Below are 21627 nucleotides of genomic sequence, written 5' to 3'. Positions count from 1 at the left end.
TAATTGGAAATGAGTTCAAGCCCGTGTATATACGCCCACACCATGCCAAGCCTCTCGTGTAAGTCCCTCCTCACCCGAGCACGGAAGAAGAGCCTTGAGGGCGGGCTCACTTATTAACTTGAGTTTTTAATTAAAAATGAGTCCAAATCCGTATAAGTTCATCGAAATTTAATAGTTCATGTAATTGATCGAGGAAAATGTAGACATTCTGAATACGGTCTTCTGGTATTGATGCGTAAAAAGCTTAAGCTTGATCACTCTTTACAGGTGCGGACTTAGATGAATCGCATTAAACAATTCCAATAGGGAGACTGATAAAACACAACTACAGAAACTGCAGGAATACAGTACATAAGCAAAACATAACCGAAAAGTAATACCAAAGAATGAATCATAATTCCATAACATTTGCTTCCCCGTTCTTGCCTTTACAACCCTGTTTACATAAATCAATCCGATGGCCGGAACCTGCCTGGCTCTCCTTGTTGGGACCACTCAGATGAAGATGGTCATCATGTTCTTGAACAAGTTTTCCATCATCTGGGCCGTGGCTTCACGAGCAGAATGATTCTCCAAGCTCTCATTCCCTGCAAGAAGACCTCACCATCAGCAGGGAAACATTTACTCATGGGACAACGCACAGTTGAGGACGGTCAAACTTACCGAGGTGGGAGAGAGGGGAAGCAAACTCGATAGTCTTGGGGAGCCTGACAGGGCATGAAGAGGAAAGAGGGAGGATAGGGATGTTCTGGCAGTTGCAGATCTCGATCATATGTCCATCGGGATCGTGGAAGAAGACCTGATCAACGGTGATGCCGCCATCCTTCACCACGGCTGTCACGTACTCGATGTTCATCTCCCCCAATCTCTGCATCAGAACGTCCATGTTGGAACACTGGAAAGAAATGTGGCAGTCCTTTGGGTTGATAGCGTCTTTCTTGGGTGGCAAGTTATCTGACTCTATCAAGTGAATCCCTATTCCATGGTTGAACAGCCTGTAGGAAGAAGAAGAAAGAGGAAGTGGAAGAAGTCTTCTTTAGTCCATGGTGCTAATAACAACTCCCATATTGGAAGTACTATACAAAACTAACAATCGTGCAGTGACATGTCGGATTGCATTTGTTTGCAACTATACTCATCGGCGACTACAGTCTGGGAATAACGATATGTTAGGAAGTCTTATGGAATGGAAAAGGAAATGGAATGGATCATGTTTTCTGCTGAAGGCTTTAAGTTATTGGTTAGTAAAGCATCATAGGAGGGAGGGCTGTACCAGGCGCCTTCGAAGGAGAAGGAGGAAGGACGTTTGATGAGGACGAAGCCGAGCACGTCCTGGTAGAACCTCATGGACTCCTTCACCGACCTGCATGAGTATGACACGTGATTCAACGACAGCAGAGGAAACTCCTCCTCCGCCGCCACTGCCCCAGGAGCTCCCCAGCTCTCCATGTCGGACTCCGCTCTCTCCACCACCTCTCTCCCCATTTCGACTCTCCCTCTCTTTGATAAACAGAATGAAATGAATGCTATAGCTATGGCAGAAGGATTAAGGTAGGAAGATATTGAGAGCTAGCTAAGGTTAAGAATACTGCAGAGGAGAAGGTTGTCTCCCCATTTTATAGCATTTGAACACCAAATATGCCTCATTTACAATAATGAACAAAATCCAAACGTTGAATGACTCTCATTATTTACCAATATATCTATTGAAAAATTTCAATACCGGCTTCTTTCTTGTCAGAAACTTAGAAAGCTCTTTTCAATAGTCTATTTTGCGGTTATAACATTGACATTAATCAATAATTATCGGGCGGGTCGATGAAGACTTGACTATTTTCGAATTTCGCCGATTAGGTTATTGGAATGATTTGTCCTCCCTTTGAAGAGACTAATGCGGAAACGGGTTGAAAAGTCTCCAGCCTACCCAATATGAATCAAGAAAGGAGATCAAATGATGGCTCATATCAAAATAATCTATCCCTAGTCCTACAATCAAAATTGAAAAAATAAATAAATTTACAAAGGAAAAAATAAAAAGCTGGGAAAATAGAAAGAGGTCATGGAGAAAAAAACAACCTTAATTATTGGAAATTAATTAAAGAGGCCATATCCAGTGTATAAGCTCGCTCAATCATAAGTTATCCACCCATTGACTATTTCCAATTTAATTCTTCCATTCTCATTTGGCTCATAGATCCCTCCATGATCTCTCTCTATACCGTCCAACTCACAATTAGGTTGAGTTCTCATGAACGCGAGATCCACGTTTTTCCCATATTTTTATGATGCGACAATATACAAGTTCCTCACATATGTAGATCGATATTCACGTTTGTTTCCGCATTCCCGAACTCAACTTGGGTTATAAGTTTGGAACCGAGGACGATGACTTTAAAACGAGAACAGAAGTCAGGCAACTGGTGAATTAGGACAATGCTGTCGCTATTCGGATAATCTTGCCTTTTCTTGATAGGAAAGCGCCTTGCCAAGGATAAGAAGATCGATGTCGAGAAATTAATTAAGGTCTGGCGAAGAAGTTGAGTTCTAGTGATTTGTTCTTAATAAAAATTTTCAATATGATCATCTATCACCGTCAGGCACGACCGTTTAAGGAATTCTCATTTGAAAGGGGCCCCCTATTTTTTATTTTTTATTTGGGTGAAAGATTTGAAAGGGCCTTTTCGGATTGATTATTCAATTTACCCACACAACCGAGTATAGTCAAATGCAGCGATTACTTAAACTATGACATGAAATTATCAGAATTTCCTTTTTTTTTTTTTATAACTTATCAGAATTTCTATGATTCGATTAAACACGTCTTGTACAGGTAGTTATTACCTTACAGCATAATAAATATATAAAAATAAAATAAAAAACAATGGCAATACATAAATGACCACATTTTTAAACTTATTAATGACAAATGACTTTCTGGTCATTATATTGTCTGGACACGTTTTTGCATGGTCCGAATATAGTATGTTTTACTACTTCTAATTTGATATACACTCCAAGTCCAATGTATGACCTCTACAATTTATTGATCCGGCTTATTAGAGTCTCAAGAACGAAACACATTCACTCGTCTCATAAATTCTAGATGATCCTCGAACTAAAAAACCGAGGAAATTATAACCTGCAACTGCATATTCTGATACATATTTTCCGAATTCGTATATATATGATCACATATGATTGACATGTCTCGAGAATTAAACAAGCATGTACCCAAAGAACAGAAATCCTCCTGAGATATGTAAGGGCAAGCGACATCTGATCATGTCGACACGGAGCTGAGAATCACCGGCATTGATGTGAACAATTTGAGTCAAATGAGCTAGCAAGTGGATGATAAAGATATCGGAGGCATCTTTGCTGGTCCAACTTTCTGAACTCTGGATTTTTGGCACAATTAAAACCGTGGCTACGGGCATCCGAGAAATTTAACCGGTGAGGCTATGAATGTGCGTCCGTAACCCGTAATTTTTCTCTGCACATTCGTTACTCCTGGAACAGTCGAAGCGTCTTCCTTCCGAGGACTCAAGGTCAGCTTCTTCGCTTCCATCCGGGTTTTCCCACAGATCTTTGATGCAGCAAGCTTAATACAATCAGTACAATCTTGGACTGTAGGGCCCGAAACTTGGTATCAGGCACCAAGAATCAGTGACTATGTTCTATTGAGTGAGTTGGTTTGCATTGCCATGCTGGTCGATTCGGACAGTCTACAGTCTACAAGACATATTGATCTGGGGAATGAGATGAGCGTCAAACCAGCAGAACTCTATTCATTCGACCAGGAAGACCTGTCTTTATATGACACGACACCAGGACGTTGTCAGAGGCAAGAGACTGTGATAGGCATCCGTTCTTGCAAATCCTGAGCCTACCGTTGTTATAATCCGTCAAAGACATCAGAACCTAGGAAGTGGTCTCTTCTTGTATCCGTTCGGGTTACCTTATGAGTAGTTCAGTTTCTTAGGCCAAGTCGTGGAGTCTTTTGAACCTCTGTTGACAGAGAATTGCTCGAAAAGATATGGATATCTTGAATTTGGCATATTGGTATTGATGAAAGAAAAAGCTTGAATTAAATCAAATTCTGTCAAGAGGCATGAACTCAATCATTCATCTAGAGCAATTCCGAATACGGTTTTATTTTCTTGTGCAGAAAGTATGACAGTGACAAAAAGCAAAGCACTACAATGGACCAGAAGCACATCTACAGAACTGCAGGAAAACAATCATGATGAACACAGAACCGAAAAAAATTAAATACATATATATATATATATCGCGAAAAATGAATCCTAATTCCATGACATTTGCTTCCTCGTGTTCTTACAACCCCATTTGCATACATCAATCCGATAGCCGGAGGCTGCTCCAACTCTCAATGTTGGACCACTCAGATCGAGATGTCCATAATACTCTTCAAAAAGTTTTCCATCATCAGGGCTGCGACTTCTCCGGCACAGGGTGCCACCAAGCTCCGATTACCTGCAAGAAGACCTCACCTCAGTAATTTTTTAGATAAATCAACAGAGAAACATTTACTCTTGGGAATGGGCACAATTGCAAGAGCTTGGACTTACCCAAGAGGGAGAGGTTGGGAGCAAACTCGATAGTTTTGGGGAGCCTGACAGGGCATGAAGAGGAAAGAGGGAGGATGGGGATGTTCTGGCAGTTGCAAATCTCGACCATGTACCCATCAGGGTCGTGGAAGAAGACTTGATCTACGGCGATGCCGCCATCCTTCACTATGGCAGTCACGTACTTGATGTTCATCTGATCCAACCTCTGCATCAGAACGTCCATATTAGAGCACTGGAATGAGATGTGGCAGTCCTTCGGATTGATCACATCTTTCTTCGGTGGCAAGTTATCCGACTCTATCAAATGGATCCCTATTCCATGGTTGAACAGCCTGAAGGAAGAGGAAGAAAGAGGAGGTGGAATAAGCCATTGTCAGTCCATGGTGCAAACTTGACTTCCATAGTGAAAGTTATCTATGACGATACTGATCATGCAACGACATGTCGGATTACATTGCTTGAAACTATACTCGTTGGCAACTACAGTCTAATGGGTGGAATAAGGATAGGTCATATATTCTACTGAAGGCTTGGAAGCTATTAAAAGCTCTCGAGACTAGGAATGTACCAGGCGCCTTCGAAGTCGAAGGAAGAAGGGCGTTTGATGAGGACGAAGCCGAGCACTTCCTCGTAGAACCTAATGGACTCCTTCACCGACCTGCACGAGAACGACACATGATTCAGTGACAGCAGAGGCAGCTCCTCTTTGCTGCCGGCCAGCTCTCCATGTCGGACCCGGCTCTCTCCACCTCTCTCCCCATTTCAACTCTCTCCCTCTTTGACAAATAGAAGGATGTGGAAGATTGAAAGCTAGCTAGCTCAGTTTCTCCTTTTCTTATGGATTGATGAGCTCAGCTTAGCTTAGCTTAGCTTTCAATGAGAATACAGAGAAGGGTGTCTCCCCATTTTATAGTACTGGAAGACTCAACAGCCCTCATAAAGTCTCGGTGTATAGAATAATGTACGAAATCTGTACATTATGTTCCATGCCGATTAAACTATTTCAACTTTTTAGCAAAAAAAATAAAAAAAAACTACTTCAACTGGCTCGTCGTAGTATGCCGATTCTTTTTTAAATGATTTATTAGTACATTTTACTCTCGACCGTCTTTCCGTAATGACGTTAATTTAAGCGGTACGATAGTCAGTTTCAAGAATCTCTAGTGCAAAATCTTATTAGAAGTTCGACGGGAGATATCCTTTGGCTATGTGAAAATGATTAGTTTAGCACCATCCTCTATGATGTCAATAATCAGCATAGTTGGTTAGTATGATTGTACAAGCATTTAACGATCTCTTAATATATAATCTACGTCGACTGGATAAATACACAACCGATGACCACTTTTCGCGTTTTGCGGATTTTGAAAAGAGACTAATGTAAACGAAGGGGTTGAAAAATCTCCAGCCTCTACTCTGCCCAAGGCGAATCTAGAAAAAAAGATCAAAACATGGCAAAATCAAGATCCATCCTACAACTTTAATAATTGTCCACTAATTAAGGTGGAAAAAGAAACCAAAAAAAAAAAAAGAAAAAGAAAAAAAGAGACAAGATGAAGGGGAGATAGATTATTCATGAAGAAAGAGAAAAACAACCTTAATTAATTATGGGAAAGCAATTAATTAAGAGGTCCTATCAAGTGTAGTGCAGGGAGCCATGTGAGTAAGCTTAATGATAGCTTATCTATCCATTGACTATTAACCTAACTCTTCCATTCTCATTTCGCTCATATCCCTCCATATATTGTCCAACTCATGAGGTTGACATTTCGATTATCTCCATATGAACACGAGATCCATGCTTTAGCCAGGAATTATTCCTGTGGTTTATTCTGGTGTTGCCGGATTCGGGTCGAAGTTTGGAACCAACAGGAAAACCTCAAAAAACAAGATATGGGGCAACGCCATTCCGGGATCGCTTCGAAAGATCGAGCTGTTATGGTTAGCTAGGCTTTGTTAATTAATATCTATCAGTGCCATCAATAGAGACCAGCCAATCTGAACTGGCCATTTTCACATGTAAGCCCATCTAACCCACCGGTCAAATTGAGCAAGGACTGAAGCTAAATTAATAACGACTGGAAATTTTACTACCCAAAAACAAAAAAAACTGAAATTAAAAATGTTTCTTATTAGTTTATCAAAGATCAAACACTATTTCCTGGGCATCATATTGTCTTACACATACATATATAATGATATATGTTGCATCTCACTTAATCATCAAAAGTATATATATATATTGCTTGAATTAGTTATATTCCACTAATGTGCATTCTATTAGATCATAATGATATAATTATATCAGTTAGTTGGCTAATTCCATATTTATATGCATCTCTTCATGTCCATAGCTGGTTTGAATCTATGGTGTCATTCCCTTTTTTTTTTAAAGGAATATATGAGATTAGGTTTTCTTTTCTTAAAAGTCCTAGCAAAAAATGTTTATGCAGAATGTATATTGATTCCTATGTATGCCCTTCAATATTTATTGATTATTAGATTCCTCATCTGCAGATTTTCATATTAATCTAGCTTATTAGGATGTACGGGTCAGATATATATATATATATATCTATTCGCCCAAAAAAAAAAAGGATGCACACTATGAATAACGTGCAAATATGTATATTTATAATCACGAGGGCAGGACATGTCTTGGGAATTAGAACATGCATAATCGGGTGAGTGAACATATATAAAATCATCACTGGTATATGTAATGTAATGGCAAGCAGTTTTTGATCCCATTCACATGGATTTGAGAATGTTCACGGTGACCTTCTACTTGAACTCAAATGTGCAAGTGGAGACAATAGTTGTTGATGGAAGCAACTAATTCATTTTTATTTTTATTTTTGGTCCCACGACCTAACCATTCTTTCCTCGGACATTCCACTCTTAGTAATTAGTTATAAAAAAAATTGTGAAACGTTGTTAAGAGCTAGCTGGTGTGGAATGGAAGTAGTTGATAGAACGACCCGGCGGCGACAACAAGACAAAGTAGACGGAACGTGCCTTTCTCGACGTTTTGGTTAAAGGTAATTAGAGATGACTGCTCGGTAAGTCGATACGACAATGTGATGGCGTTGTCAAGGCCATCGACCTGTGTTGATAAGAGGCTTGCCTTATTCTATCAATCCAAGAGGCATGTGCTCCAATAATGCGATGTTTAGGGCATTGTTTGATTTCATAGTGTTATTTTAAAATCACAATTTTAACTTAATTCTACTCACTACAAAACAAAATAACTCATACAAAGTCAAAAAGTAGGTCTCATTTATACAACTTTTTTTCGCAACAAAATAACATAACTCATACAAAGTCAAATGGTGAACTCTATTTATATCATTCTTTTTCAAAATTAAATTCTGATTTTAAAATTATACTATGAAACCAAACGCAACATAGATGAATCCGGGACGTGAGTTAGAGCCACTCCAAGCTGACACCTCGCAATCGTACTGACGACACTCGGTCCAGATCAAGGGCAGTATCTAAGGATTCATGTTTCGTAACAAGATAAATCTGTCAAGAGTACATTTATCTGCTGTACTTTGAGGGAGATCTGCTCATGTTCGTACAAGAAACTGCGGGAAAAGAACCATCGGAGGCAGCATTCGCATGTTTCGATCATCAAGAACCTTCGACTCTGCCTCTCATTTGAATGTTATGGATCGAATGCAGATCCATGGCCACATCTGATAATGCTGAGGCTCTGATCATTGAATTTCGCGACCCAGCCGAACAACAGTCCTCGCTCATCCTGTTGAGGGATAACATACTGCAACCAAGGCTTCCCGGGCATAATTCGGCATGGTCTCGAGTAATCATAACTACTGAAGAAGCTATCTTATGATCACAAATCTCAACCTCAAGGTTCAATGGGAACTCGTCTTGCAATTACTAGGTTGTCATAATTCAGGTCGAATTTGCCCCTTGATCCGATCATCCTTGTGAGCTTCCTCAACTTCACTATCTGGAAGCAGTCCCGTATCTCTACCATGGGTCAGACCACCTCTATTGCTCACCCTTCTCCTTCCACCAGGAAACCTTGATCTCTTCCTTGCACGGGAATCGGGACCGGACTCTACTCGTTTTGGCCACTTATTCATGAGGTGGATATACCTATGCCTCATGCCCTCTAGTGGATGCTTCTCCGCCAAGAAATCCTTCCTGTAAGCCTCCCGGAGCACGACCGTCTGGGTCCTGAGCTTGTTTGATGTGTAAAATATCCCGGGGTGATGAACCAGCGCCTTCCTGAACCTAGTCCCGAACCCCAGAATCTCCCCAATGGCGAGCAGGTTCCTCCTCTCCGTCTTCTTCGACACGAGGATCCACAGCAGCTCGTGGAGGACTGCTACAGTGTACTTCTCTGCCTGGTCGCTGCTCGGAGCCAAGTGGAACGCGTCCTCGTATGGCGAAATGTAGGGCAACTCCTGCCACTTCTCGACCCAATCCCTCACCCTCTTCTGTAAGGCGAACCCATTCGGGAAATTCATCGAATATCTAATGCGCACTGCTCTTCTCTCGCCAGAATCGCCGTTCTCCCTCTCTCTCCTCACCAGCTCAGACACTGCTAGCTCATCTCTCCACGAAACGAGCTCCAAGCAGAGCATTTCCTTGCCGGTCGACTGATCTTTCATGCCGCAGACATTGAAGTAATCAGGATAGTCGCAGAGCAGGGAGGTCACATAATCATGGGCCAGACCCAAATCCCACTTGAGCTCATCAATGACGCTCAAAGGCAGCTTCATGCCCCTCGTGAGCATCAGGAGCTTAGCCAGCCTGTCGACCGTGTCCCGCCTGCGGGAGCTGTGAATGGAAAGCTCCTCCTTGTTGAGGATGCCGGCCAGCGGGGTGAGGGCAACGAGGAGGGGAGGCCGGGGCCGGGCTGGAAGACCCGGAAGACCGAGGGGTACTTCTGGGAGAAACCGAGGGCGGTGGTGGGGAGGCCGAGCTGGGGCTTGAGGAGGGCCGCGGAGGACAGAGGGAGGTTCTTGGAGGGAGAGGACAAAATCTGGTTCTTGAGTGAGATGATGGGCTTGAGGTGCTTCTCTTTCAAGATCGCCTTGTCGAGGTACGGGTCGCGGACCCACTTGATGCGGGCGTTGATGAATGTGCGGCAGCGTTGGTGGCCGCCGAGGTGCCGGAGATTGGCGCGCAGTGGCCGCAGGGCTGCCGCTGCCATTTCTGTGGAAGGTGAAGGAAGAAGAAGAAGAAGCCGAGGAGGAGGAGGACACTACACAATAGTCAAAGAAATGGGGATCGAACACAAATCTCCTAAACTATAGGGGGTTCTGTGATATTTAGTGAAAGAAGTATTTAGCAAGCGATCCCTCTCCTTTTGAAATATTACGAATGCCCCTCCTTCTTTGATATTTTCTTGTTCAAGGTCCCCAACAGTTCAATTTATTTTTGAAATACCCTTTGGCAATATTTGGCAGTTGATTTACGCAGCATGTTATGGTTTATGGTCCTAGTTTTATGGTAAAAGAGAATATATATAAACATATATATATATATATGGGCAAGCCAATCCCAATTACCAAGTGGGGAGCTAATAGTAGTCTTGCCTTGCCGGTACCTCCCAAAGCTACATTAAAAGCTCTAATTTTGTCTTACAAAGATAGTCCGATAGGTGTTTGTATCGATTACAATTTTATTTTAAATGAAGATTGAACATATAACATTTACTAGTACATTTGTTAACAAAATTAAATTTAACTTAATTTTTCTCTTAATTCAACTACACAGATCCATTACTTTTTTTTTTCAAATTCTCTCACTTACTTTTTCATATATATATTATAATTAATTTTTTAATATTAAATTCTTTCCATTATTCAAAACTTTTTTTTTCAATTTCAACACTCTTTCCTCAATTCAATAACACAATCATTACTTTTTTATCTTCTTTTTAAAATTTTTTTACATACATGTCCCAACTACTTTTATCTTCGTCTTCTTAAATCAAATTTAATTTCGTTAGTTAACGCAATGTAATTCTCGACAATCTTCTGTGTATATTAATTCGTATTACAATCATTCATGCATGAGGATTCTCTCCTTTTGCAATTCTCATGCATGCATGTTTAATCTAATTAATAGCACGCAGCAGTAAATGAAGAATACATTTGAAATCATATGAATGGACATAAAAAACAAAGCTTCATTACAAAGAAGGACATTAACAATATACGATTGAGCGAAAAAAAAAAAAACATTAACAATATACACCGGCACTCACAACTCAACAGATATAAAAAGAATGCAAGCGTGGTTTCCAAAATTCCAACAGCATCACAACAAATTAAAACTTCCCAAATCACATAAAAAGAAAAGATCTGATCAAATCCTCAGGTGATATATATATATATATATATATATATATGTATGTATGTATGTATAAAATCATTTGAAGAAACGAGGTGAAGAGTAGAGAGGGCTAGGGAAAGAAGAATTTGTTGCCTTCTTTCTCCATGAGAACAAGAGGTCTCCCACAAGTGGAACAATAGGCTTCTCTTTCTGCACACTCTTATAATTATAGCTTCTCTTTGGACCACTCATGATTGCTCCATAGCAGCCTGGTTGCTTCTTCTTCTTCTTCTTGTTCTTCTGATCATCGGCGATGCTCAGTATCTGAGCCAAAGTCGGGAAGTAGCTCCTGTGTCTGTCGATAACGCGATCACTATCTGCATGAGGTCGTTGCTGGATCCGGAAATCAGCCATTGAGGTTGAGTCTGACCTCGTTGTCATGGCCACGGCCTTCGCCTTGGCTTCCATTGCTTCCACCTTGGCCAGCCTCGACATGTTCTTGTGGAGCTCGGCGTTGAGAGCCGCCAAGGCGATTTCCGTCTCGGACTCTCTCTCCTTGAGAATCCTCAGCTCCTTCTTAGTCTCCTTGAGCTCGGCCTCCAGTTTCTTTAGCCCATCACTGAGACTCTGATCCTCTTTAGCATTACTTCTTGCTCTTTTTTCTTCTTCTTCTTCTTCTTGTCTAGGCGGCTCACTCACAGGGTTGAAGATCTCCGTTTCGGGCTCTATCTCCGCGACAACCCTCAACTCCTTGGCCTCCTCGTGCATGGTTTCCAGCTTTTGCAGCCCATCATTGAGTCCCTCCTCTTTGTCATTATTTTCCGCTTCTTGTTCTTCTTCTTGTCTCATCGGCCTACTCATGGGGTGAGAGATCTCTATCTCGGGCGCTCTCTCATTGACAATCCTCAGCTCTTTCTTTGTCTTCTCAAGCTCGGCCTCCAGCTTCTTCCACTCGTCGCCATTGCCCTGATCATCCCCCTCATTTTCTTCCTCTTGATCTTCCTCTTGTCTCACTGGTTCACTCGCCATAACATCCAAGTTCTCTCCTCTCACGCTCATTATGACGGGCGGCTTCACCAGCGGAGACATGGACATCATGATCTCCCCATTGAGAAACCGCTCCCCCAGGATGGCCACGGCTTCCTTCACGGAGCGAAAGGGCCGTGAGGTGTCGACATTCGAGTGGTAGTCCACCACCGGTGAGTCTTCATGGGCTTCCATGGGCAATGTATGAGAAGGTGTTTGGAGTTTCTTGATGGAATGATAGGAAGGAAATATTAATGGGGAAGAGGGGGCGTGGGATTATTTTGATGATTAAGTTTGTTAGGGTTTCGATTCGTTTTCTTTGCTTCTACTTCAATAATGATGTTGAAGGAGAAGGAAACATTAGAGATGAGCAAATGGGAGAATGTTGTTTCAAGGGTAAGACAAGATCAATATATGGTATATCAATGAGGTTGACTATTCATCTACTTATCGTTTCTTTCTTGAATATGCACCTATCTTCTCTTGAGACCCCCCTATATATATTCTTAATCCAAACCCTGAACCCTACCTCTTGTTAATAATTGGGTATTAGCTCTAGCATATAGAATATATACAAATTCACAGGCGATCGTGTTTTTCTTCGTTTATGCGGGCTTTTTTCTTTTCGATTGATCGGTCGATATGCTTTTGTCTCATAACTAGGATGATGATAACTGATCAGCGAAAACCATGTAATCATAGAAGAGCTCGGAAGAAAGCCAGGATGGGGTTTGCTATGATAGCTAATTGGAGTTCTCTACTTGGAGTGGTTTCTATATATCTAAGGCTTTCGAGGAGATTATCATTGGGAAGGGTGAAGTTGGTGAATGTATTAAGTTTGCTAAGCTGGTGAATGGATTAGGTGAGGCAATATGAGAGCTAGAAAACGATCCTTTTTGTGTGTTGAAGCCAATGTGTTGAGGCTAAGCAAAAGCAAGCACTAGAAAGTAGTAAGCTTGCGTTTGGTTTTCGAGTTGGATAATGATCAAACTCAACTTAATTTTGAGCAATGATTGCAACTGTTAACAAATTTATTAATGTGTAAGAACATATATATGTATGTATACATAAACGTGAAAGTTAATGAAAAATTTATTATTAAAAAATTGATATGTATATAGATGTGAAAGTAGATTGAGAATTTATTGTTGAAAATTAATTATAAAAATTATTAGAAAAAAGTATGTGAAATAATTTATTATTAAATTAGAAAAAAAATAAAAAAAGTAATGATTGTGTTGTCATTAAGAAAAAATAAGATTGAATTAAGTTAAGTAAGATTGTCATTGGGAAAATAAATGAAGTCAAGCAACCAAATATGCCCCCTCAAGGATCTTATCTCGAGTCAGAATCTGATCGACTTTACGTGAACATTACATTGGCGATCCATTCGTTTGTACTTCATATGATGCTTTGGCACTAGGAATGCAGCTCATCGAGATGATGAGGTGGAGCTGGAGCAGGAGCCAGTCTTAGCCATTTTAACATAATCACTGAGCATCGAGCATTATATTAATGTGGTACATCACGCGATGAACAACTTTTGTTCCGGTTTAAGCAAGGTAAATAGGCACAAGTACTTTCTTTATCTCATGGCATATAATGACTGCAATTCTAATTTTCATTTTATCGGGACAAAATACTCATCATTAGTAAAATTGTTAAGGTTATTTAGTAGCAATTATGATCTATCTAATCATATTGAAGTTGAGTGCAAGTTTTGCTCCAATTTTCCATTAGGTTTAATTATGTTAACAAATTTGGTGTTGTTTTGAGAAGTAACAAATTTATAGTGTTGCTACTAATGTAGATTGGTTCAAGTGATTCGGTACTTATTACACCTAAACAAGGTTTCAGACTCGAATCCATATGAATATAAAAAATTTACATTGGGAAAATTTTACCTTTTAATGAATCAATCTGGCTCGACTGGATTAGTTGGAATCCAATTGGACTTCCGGATATCGGGTTTATGCCAAAAAAAATTATAGTATTGCTTGCTTAATTTTCTCCACCTAATTTTCAATCAATTTATATTTTCCCATTTCAAAATTATGTACAAATATTAACGTTATGCTTTTTTTTCAAAAAATAAATCACTGAAACTCGTAGATATTTCCAAAAATGGAATTTTCAATTGCCCTTTTTTCTTTTACTAAAAATAATTAACTAACAATTAATTAATTTGGATTTTACATGAAGCCATCTCACTCGATTTGCAAAGCCGATCAATCGGTCGTCAGTCGCCTCCACCGTTTCCTCCTCCTCCTCCCCGATCATCATTCTCACCGCCATGGCCAAGCCGCCGCGGCCGTCCGCCTCTCCGTCGCACCTCCTCTATCTCCTCTCCCTTCTCTCTCTTCTCATCATCCATCTCTCTACCACTTGCGTCCTCGCGGACTCCCACTTCGAAGGCTTTGAGGCCGACGATGAGGACGAGGCCCTCGACTCCGCCGACTCCCTCCAATTCTCCAACCTCCGATCTCCTCCCGTGAGCCAATCCGAGTCGCCTCCCGCCACCACCAAGCTCACTCCGTCCGAGCCCGACACTGCGACCGCAGATCCAACCCAATCCGGGACTCCCGACCACCCCCCCACGTCGCCCGATCTGTCGAAACCCTCATCGACTGGGTTCGATTACTGGGACGAAGATGAATTCGAAGGCCTGCCGTTCTTAGAGCAGCACCAGCAACAGCCGTCGGAACCATCCAAAGCGGCTGAGGATGCCGTTGGACCTCAGGATCCGAGTCCGGACCCGAAATCAACTCCGGCAGCAAGCCCAGCTAAGAGATCTTACATGGTTGAGATTGTGTGCGGGAGTTTCTTGATCATGTTTGCGATTAATTACTTCACCGGGAAGCGCGAGAATGAGAACATAGCACTCGCTTGGGCAGCTAAGTTCGCAACCAAAGAATCCATTTTTGAGAAGAATTTCAGCTTGCTGGGCGTTGGAGAGGGAGAGGACTCGCCTCTGCTGCTAAAAGAAGGCCAGAATGTGTTCAAATTCTATGCCAGTGGGCGTAGATATTGCCAAGGTGTTTTTTTTTTTTGGTTCTGCTTTTTGATTGTTCATTGCTCAAGCAAGTAGCAATCTTTGACGTTCTAATATGTTGGGGGGGGGGGGGGGGGGGGGGATGTATCCTGTCTTATTCGTTGTCTAATGAGCGTTCCTTTTATGCAACAATCACGAGCTCTCAGTTCATGAGGCAATTAAAGTTGTTGAAATTTTATGATCACATTTTGGCTAATGTGAGCATGTATTATAGGTCTATTGGCTACAATGGAGTTGAAGAGCAGGCACGATTTGATATCAAGAATATACAATCTGATAGTCCCGTGCAAAGATGAGATCAGTTTTGAGGTCTATATGAATGATGATGCAATGGACAATGTGATTTTCGCTGTTGCAAAGAAGAAAGCGGCAAAGGGGATGCAGAAGGAGTTGAGGGATCTGCAGAGATTTGCAGGGCTGCTGCCACCTCCCGGCGGAAGGAAATGGGTTGCTGAGGAGTTGTCTGTTATCTCAGAATCTAAGGAGGTTGCTGGAGACATGATTACAGAGGCTGTGCTTGATCAGGTTGGTCACGCCTTCTTGTCAATAATTTAAAATTCTATTGCTGGCATCTTTTTCCTATGTTATGTGGTAAGCTCCTCAGTCGTGTATTATAATGTCTGAGGCTAGGCTGAAGAAATATGGTCTGTTTACAAGCATGTCACACTTTCCTTTAGAGTTGGGATTCCAGTGCTGGGGTAGTGGCATAAGTTCTTGGTGCTCTTATTTTCTGGACCATAAGTAATGCTTAGCTATCAGTTATATTAGATTGAAACTTTTGTCTGGTTTGTGCTTCAGCTGTGCCCAAAAAGAGCTTTTGTCAGCTAGTTATTGAACTGTCGCAGGGGCTGCAAATTATGTGCTGACTGCCACTTGGGTGCCCATTATTACTGAGAAATGCTTTGTTTTGGATTGCTGATTATTAGAGAGGATGACAATTACGGGCCGCAGCCATTTTGGTCTTAAAAAATGTTTACGATTGAAAAGCCTTGTCTAAGTGGGAGATTGAGGTTGTAAACCTCCTGTGCCAATTCAGTATTGTGTTGTTTCTACTATGAGTCTTGCCAGTGTCTTTGCCAAAACTGAATCATTATCCCACACACTCTGAAGTGACCAGTTTACTCATTGGACTGTGGTGCATGGTTTTTACTACAGTAGCTGTTCACACAGTCGATCATTGTGATAGTAACTATACCAGGGATGTTCTGTAGTAACAAGCATGGAATCTCTAGGTGATACGCACTTCAGAATGTCAAGTAGCCCTATTAAAGATGGATAGAGCACTCCTTGGAGAGTTTGCGACTTTTTACCCTTTACAGAATAGTTGTGAAATGTCCTTTGTGGTATTGCTCCAGTGCTACTGCTTGATGTTTACCATTTCCAAATAGATCTCTGATTTCATCGGTAATCCCTATTGAGTTCCTCAGTCGAATTATACAGGTTTTTGGTGAGAAAGCTTTCGAGAAATTCGGAAAGGGATTCATCTCAATGCATTTCTCTGATCAACATCCAGGCGGCCACAGCAAGATGCTGCTGTTTAAATTCACCCTACCAGATGTCAACAACATGGCTGATATGACTCGATTGGTTTCTCTTGTTCCTTATTACATCGATCTTGTCGGGCGTTACAAGATCAGCCCTCAGGTGAGTCAGTATAGATGGTTAGTTTTTTATTATTAATAATTGAGGGGAACAAACAAGTGAAGAAGAATTTGACCTTTGTATCTTTCAAATTTTGCAATCCATATGTGTAGGCTCGATCCAAAACTGAAGCTGCAAGGGCGAAAGCTGCTCAAGAGGCACACAAGGAGCTTCAGAATGCAAGGCAGGAAGCCTTGCAGAAGAGGAAGTTGGAGAGGAAGAAGATGATGGAGGAGGCCGAGGCAAAACTCGGTGCAGAGGCTCTCAGGAAGAAGGAAGCGAAAGAGCGCGCTCGCCAGATGAAGAAGTCAATGCCAAGGATGAAGATGACCCGTGGCCACTAGATTTTCACCTTCAGTTAGTCGGATCCCTCAGGGCTTTTTAACTCGGACTCGCAACTTTCTGGTGCATTTTGCCCATCTCATAGGCTTTAGTTAAATTATTCTTGTATGTGCCATAGTACTATGAGGCTCCATTCGGTTTTCTCAATTTTTAGTTTCATGCCTTTCTCATTGGTTTTGACTCTGCTGAGAACTTGGCATATGATATGAGGAAGAAGAAGTCCATATTTTCTTGTTTGAGGTGGACATTGAATATCCTGGTCGTGTAGATCATCGAATGATTAAACAGTTAGATTTTGTGATGAGGTTTGCATCCACAAAGATTAGACATTGGAGATATTACTTCTGCTCTTCTTCGAACCAATGGAGATGAGCTGATGATGCCGAGGAATTCATCAACAGCTCTTACCCTTCTGCATAATAATTACAGGCAGGGGAGTGTAGTTTGGTACTCTTACCATATATGCCTCGGACATGCTATTTGCAGCGCATGTAAGGAATTGTCTGCGCTTTAATTGTGGAATCCATGCATCATATGAGTCTCAAACCCGTCAAGCAAGACGATAAAGTTACCGTATGTCATGATAACTAGTACACATCTTATTATACTCATGATACTATGGAAGAATTTTACTATGATATATAGTGCATTTATGAGACTCGTCCCCGATTATTATACAAGCCGAACAATCATTTCCTGAGCATTTTTCTTCCCAGTACCGTATCCTGATTTTATGTATGTTCATTCTCTTCAGTTTGAAAGTCTGGATTGAGGCTTGTGCATGGTAATTTGAAGTCCATGGTTCCAAACAAACATGTTCAAGTTAAACCACACAGTCCAGGATTCTGCTCTTTAATAGATTTTGCAAATATTTCAAGGTGATAACATGGCATTGACAATGAAAACAACAGCTGAATCTTCTTAGATTAAGGTTAATCTTCTTGGATTCATTTCTATTTTTTTAATTAACTTTTGATGAAACATATCTCGATGTCATTTCTCGCAAGAAACAGAGAACATCGTACCGGCCGGCATTCATCCCATGGATTGAAATGCTTCCCTTGTGCAATACTGCAGGGTCCTCCAAGGCGCTGATGCGAAGAAGAGGCACTGACCCTTTCCCCACAAAAATAGCACTGCTACACTACATCATCTATAGAATATTATCTACGGTCTGACAATAACGTGTTTTTAGGACATCACCGACAGACGAACGAACGAAGATGCATCGACTAGAAAGTCCGACCTCATATTTCCCTAGAATGCAGGTAGCGTGATTGTCGAACTCCCTTACTGAACATGACTGTAAAATCTGAAATTTGAGTTATCAAAAGCGAATTGGCATGTCCTTGTAATTAGACGAAATTTATCGACAAATTTTCAGTCCCAGGAGGGCCAATATCAGCGCTCAGAGGGCATCAGTATTGAAATATAGAAGATTATTCTATGATTGTCATTTGCAGGTAATAAATAAAGAGATTGGCGAGAACACAAAGTACTCGAAAGAGATGACTTTCGCTAGTCGAGTTAACAAAGCCACTAATGCAGAGCCTGCTACGTCTACTTCGCTCCTGCCAACAAGAAATTGGCCCGGTATGAGCAAATGGAGGCCCATTTAGAACTTGAGCAAATGGTATAGAAGCTCAGCACCATGATGTTCAAAACTGAGGTGGTGGAAATATTAAACCTAAGCGAAATTGATGGAAACAGTTTCTTATAGGCTGGGGTGGACGTTCTATATAAGCCAGGAATTCTAATTTGAATTTAGACCCAAAAAAAAAAATGAAAAAAAGAAGTATGTAAGGACCAAAAAAAGAAAAGAATAACAATTATAGTTAGCTGAGAAGCGAAATGAATATTACATGAATTCATGCGACGTCCAAACTGACTGAATTCACGCAATTCCTATGAAAAGGATAGGACTATAAAGAAAAGGATTAGTTTTGTACCCTAATGCATCTTGCATACATATAGTATCAAACAATTAAAGAAGAATTTTTATGTCCAATTTGAATCGATCTAAATGGAACCCTCCTTGCTTACTTATCCCGATAGAAGTACTTGCATACGATAGAGATCCCAATTCCGTGTATCCGGTTAAGCAAGCCCTGGCACCAGCTTCCGCCCAGACAAAAAAAGGCGAGCGGCTAGCGCGAAAGCTTGCTTTTATAAATAATAGTTGGCGCGGCTAACGTTTTCAGTAAGGGGCTCCTACGCGTGAGGGACTATCCTTTCTATCACTTGCGCTTGATTTTCACCCTTAAGACAGACAACAGCCTCCCGATGCATATGTTCCTTATATAGCATCGTCGCATCACCCGAAAAGCAGGGAAGGGAAGGCTTACCGGAAAGTCTTTGATCCTTATAATGGTTTGATAGAAAGAGCGAATAACCTGACTTGACTAAGAACAAGTACATTTAGATAAGTCCAATTACAAGTCCAAGCTTCTGATGCAGTGTCTTTTGGTTTAAACAAACAGCAATGCTGCCTATGTCTCGATGCTATGCTTCAAAACTGCAGAAACATCTTCAAGGAGATTATACCAATTAAAGTCCCAGAATTTACTAGCTAAGCTAGATGCCCCATTTATTTATACGTTCTACAATCATGCCATTTTCTGATTTTTCTCGTTTTAGAAACCTAAATTTAGATAAGTCCAATTACCAGCCTGTGGGTGGACAGCCCAACTGATGAATCCATCCTAGACATCTACTAGGACAATAATGACTGTCGATTATAGGACTTATGCTATGGAAATCGAATTTCAACCTGTTTAGTATCTCGATTTATTTTCACGTAGAAGAAAATGTTTCAGGGATAATTCGAAGGATGAAAGAAACCGACAGACAAAATATCAAATAGCGTGAAATTATTGGGGATGACTTTTCCAATTGAGAAAATTGGAAAGAGTGAGAAAACTGTCGTCGAAAAGTGCCACATTAACGATTGACATTATCCGTGAGAAATATATATCTTTTAACTATAACTAAAAGATGTCACAAAAAGTCTTTGAACAATCTTCATTTTTCTTTTTTCTTTTTTCTTTGATCCTTATAATGGTTTCAAACGCGTATTCGCTGTTGCAAACCATCCGTTCCAAGTTTAGGAACCTAGAGTTCGAGTATCCCCGATCGATGAGCTGACGAAGGGGATGAGCGAAACAGGGAGTCTACAGGACGAGGTTCAACTAGTGGAGACTCTTGGAACAGCTGGAGTAAGAAGTCCTCAAGTGAGCGTATTATGGGGGACCTCGTCAAGCACATCCGGCAAGTATCAAGGGCCATCTCATTTTTGCATAGCTCAGGTCGGAGCAAGGTGCCATTGGACCTTCAACGGGCAGTCTCACGATCGGGCATGAGTGTCCAGAAGTTGTCATTGTATACTCCCGCAGGTCGGAAGGCGGTGGGGGAAGGAGGAGGACATTGGGTGGGATCTATCAGCAGCGAATTCCCCATACAGACAAAGGCGCCTATCAAAAACATACTGCCAGGGGCTTATCGTTAGCCGAAGAAGACCCTGGCCAATCAATCCACGTGACCCGCTTGACGAATGTCAGCGATGGTGACATCGTAAATTGGTCCGCGGGCATCGCGATAAGTCCTCTGTCCTACTACAGGTGCTGCGACAACGATTGTCGACCACCACATCCGCTGGTCTCAATATTCACCCTAGCCCACAGGCACAAATCCTCGACGCGGAATATAATCCTAAAGTGCTCCAAAGACTCAAATATAGTAAATCCAGAAGGTGGTAAAACCCTTGCAGAGTTCCCCAACAGCATAGAGCTTTCCAAGCTCGGACCTGGCTAAGATCCGAACAAGAAGGAGCACTCAACTACTAGTGTAGGAGTTGTTTTTCTCTATTAGTTGCCCTGCCAACAGGCCTTTACTTATGAGATTAGTTGAGTAGGCTTGGATTTGTTGTCTGCTAGTTAATAGCTAGTTTTGGGGCTTTCGACATAAAAAAGCCTATCCGGCTTGGCTTCACTATCGCTCATGACTTGTATAGTAGTCGTAGTCTTGTAGTCGGTCCCGAAGTTCGTTTCTGGCGACTACCTTCTACTGCCAGCGCTTGGACTTGCAAGCAAGCTACAGCTACCTTGAATCAATGAATGAATGAATGAAAAGGAACCGTTTACCGAGGAATAGAAAGGGAGGACAGGTTGGTTCGAGGACCCGTTGGTCAAAGGAAGGGGGGTCCTGATTCCGGGACGGAGCCGTAGGACGCGAGTATCATGTACGGTTCCTTTGAGAAGAGTGCGATACCACCACCTATCGGGCCCGATGCATCCCTACTCACCTGGTCTATGCACATCGCTCTCCCCGGGAGGTTGGCCGCCTATCCTAGATCTTCCCATTTTCAAGAAGATCCCGGGCTCGATCTGGTTTAGTATCAAGGTGATTCTCTTTCTGTTCCTATATATATGAGCTTACTTCTCTGTCAATGTTAATGGGGGCATGGAGGGGTACTTCAACGGCTTCAAAGGATTGAGACATGGTGACCCTCTGAGTCCATATATTTTGTTTAAGCACTTTTCCATCAGAATAACACTCTCAAACCAAGCCTAAGAAATAAGTATGACAATTCATTGTATCTAAATGGGTTAATGGAACACCGGAAGATCTGCATCTTTCTCATGGAATATGTACTCGCGG

At 41.5% G+C, this 21627-nt stretch overlaps 5 protein-coding genes and 1 pseudogene across 5 annotated transcripts; 2 read left to right on the top strand and 4 right to left on the bottom strand.

The window, feature by feature from the left end:
• Nucleotides 1-157: 157 nt before the first annotated feature.
• LOC116195760 (metallothiol transferase FosB-like) lies at nt 158-1567 on the bottom strand. Its single transcript, XM_031525089.1, has 3 exons — nt 1274-1567; nt 664-995; nt 158-587 (listed from the first exon to the last, which is right to left on the bottom strand). Exons 1-3 carry the CDS (start codon nt 1483-1485, stop codon nt 496-498), a joined length of 636 nt encoding a protein of 211 aa, XP_031380949.1. The 5' UTR covers nt 1486-1567; the 3' UTR covers nt 158-495.
• Nucleotides 1568-4130: 2563 nt separating this feature from the next.
• On the bottom strand, nt 4131-5468 carry LOC116195761. The gene is made up of 3 exons (XM_031525090.1): nt 5161-5468; nt 4593-4924; nt 4131-4497 (listed from the first exon to the last, which is right to left on the bottom strand). The coding sequence occupies exons 2-3, from the start codon at nt 4813-4815 to the stop codon at nt 4406-4408; spliced, it is 315 nt and encodes a 104-aa protein (XP_031380950.1). The 5' UTR covers nt 4816-4924; nt 5161-5468; the 3' UTR covers nt 4131-4405.
• A 2372-nt stretch (nt 5469-7840) lies between these two features.
• Nucleotides 7841-9985, bottom strand: LOC116195751 (protein WHAT'S THIS FACTOR 9, mitochondrial). Its single transcript, XM_031525079.1, is given in 2 exon segments — nt 7841-9474; nt 9477-9985. Coding segments are annotated over 2 exon segments (1275 nt in total). The 5' UTR covers nt 9784-9985; the 3' UTR covers nt 7841-8506.
• Nucleotides 9986-10744: 759 nt separating this feature from the next.
• LOC116195755 (DNA ligase 1) lies at nt 10745-12212 on the bottom strand. Its single transcript, XM_031525082.1, has one exon. It carries the CDS (start codon nt 12129-12131, stop codon nt 11007-11009), a length of 1125 nt encoding a protein of 374 aa, XP_031380942.1. The 5' UTR covers nt 12132-12212; the 3' UTR covers nt 10745-11006.
• Nucleotides 12213-14140: 1928 nt separating this feature from the next.
• Nucleotides 14141-17272, top strand: LOC116195748 (uncharacterized protein At5g49945). The gene is made up of 4 exons (XM_031525074.1): nt 14141-14971; nt 15203-15513; nt 16429-16632; nt 16743-17272. The coding sequence occupies exons 1-4, from the start codon at nt 14230-14232 to the stop codon at nt 16971-16973; spliced, it is 1488 nt and encodes a 495-aa protein (XP_031380934.1). The 5' UTR covers nt 14141-14229; the 3' UTR covers nt 16974-17272.
• A 998-nt stretch (nt 17273-18270) lies between these two features.
• On the top strand, nt 18271-21616 carry LOC116193952 (annotated as a pseudogene).
• The last annotated feature ends 11 nt before the right edge of the window (nt 21617-21627 follow it).

The sequence above is a fragment of the Punica granatum genome, chromosome 2 (assembly GCF_007655135.1).
Source record: "Punica granatum isolate Tunisia-2019 chromosome 2, ASM765513v2, whole genome shotgun sequence".
Classification (NCBI taxonomy): Eukaryota; Viridiplantae; Streptophyta; class Magnoliopsida; order Myrtales; family Lythraceae; genus Punica; species Punica granatum.
Note: the sequence above shows the minus strand (reverse complement) of the source record. Positions and strands in the feature narration are given on the sequence as shown.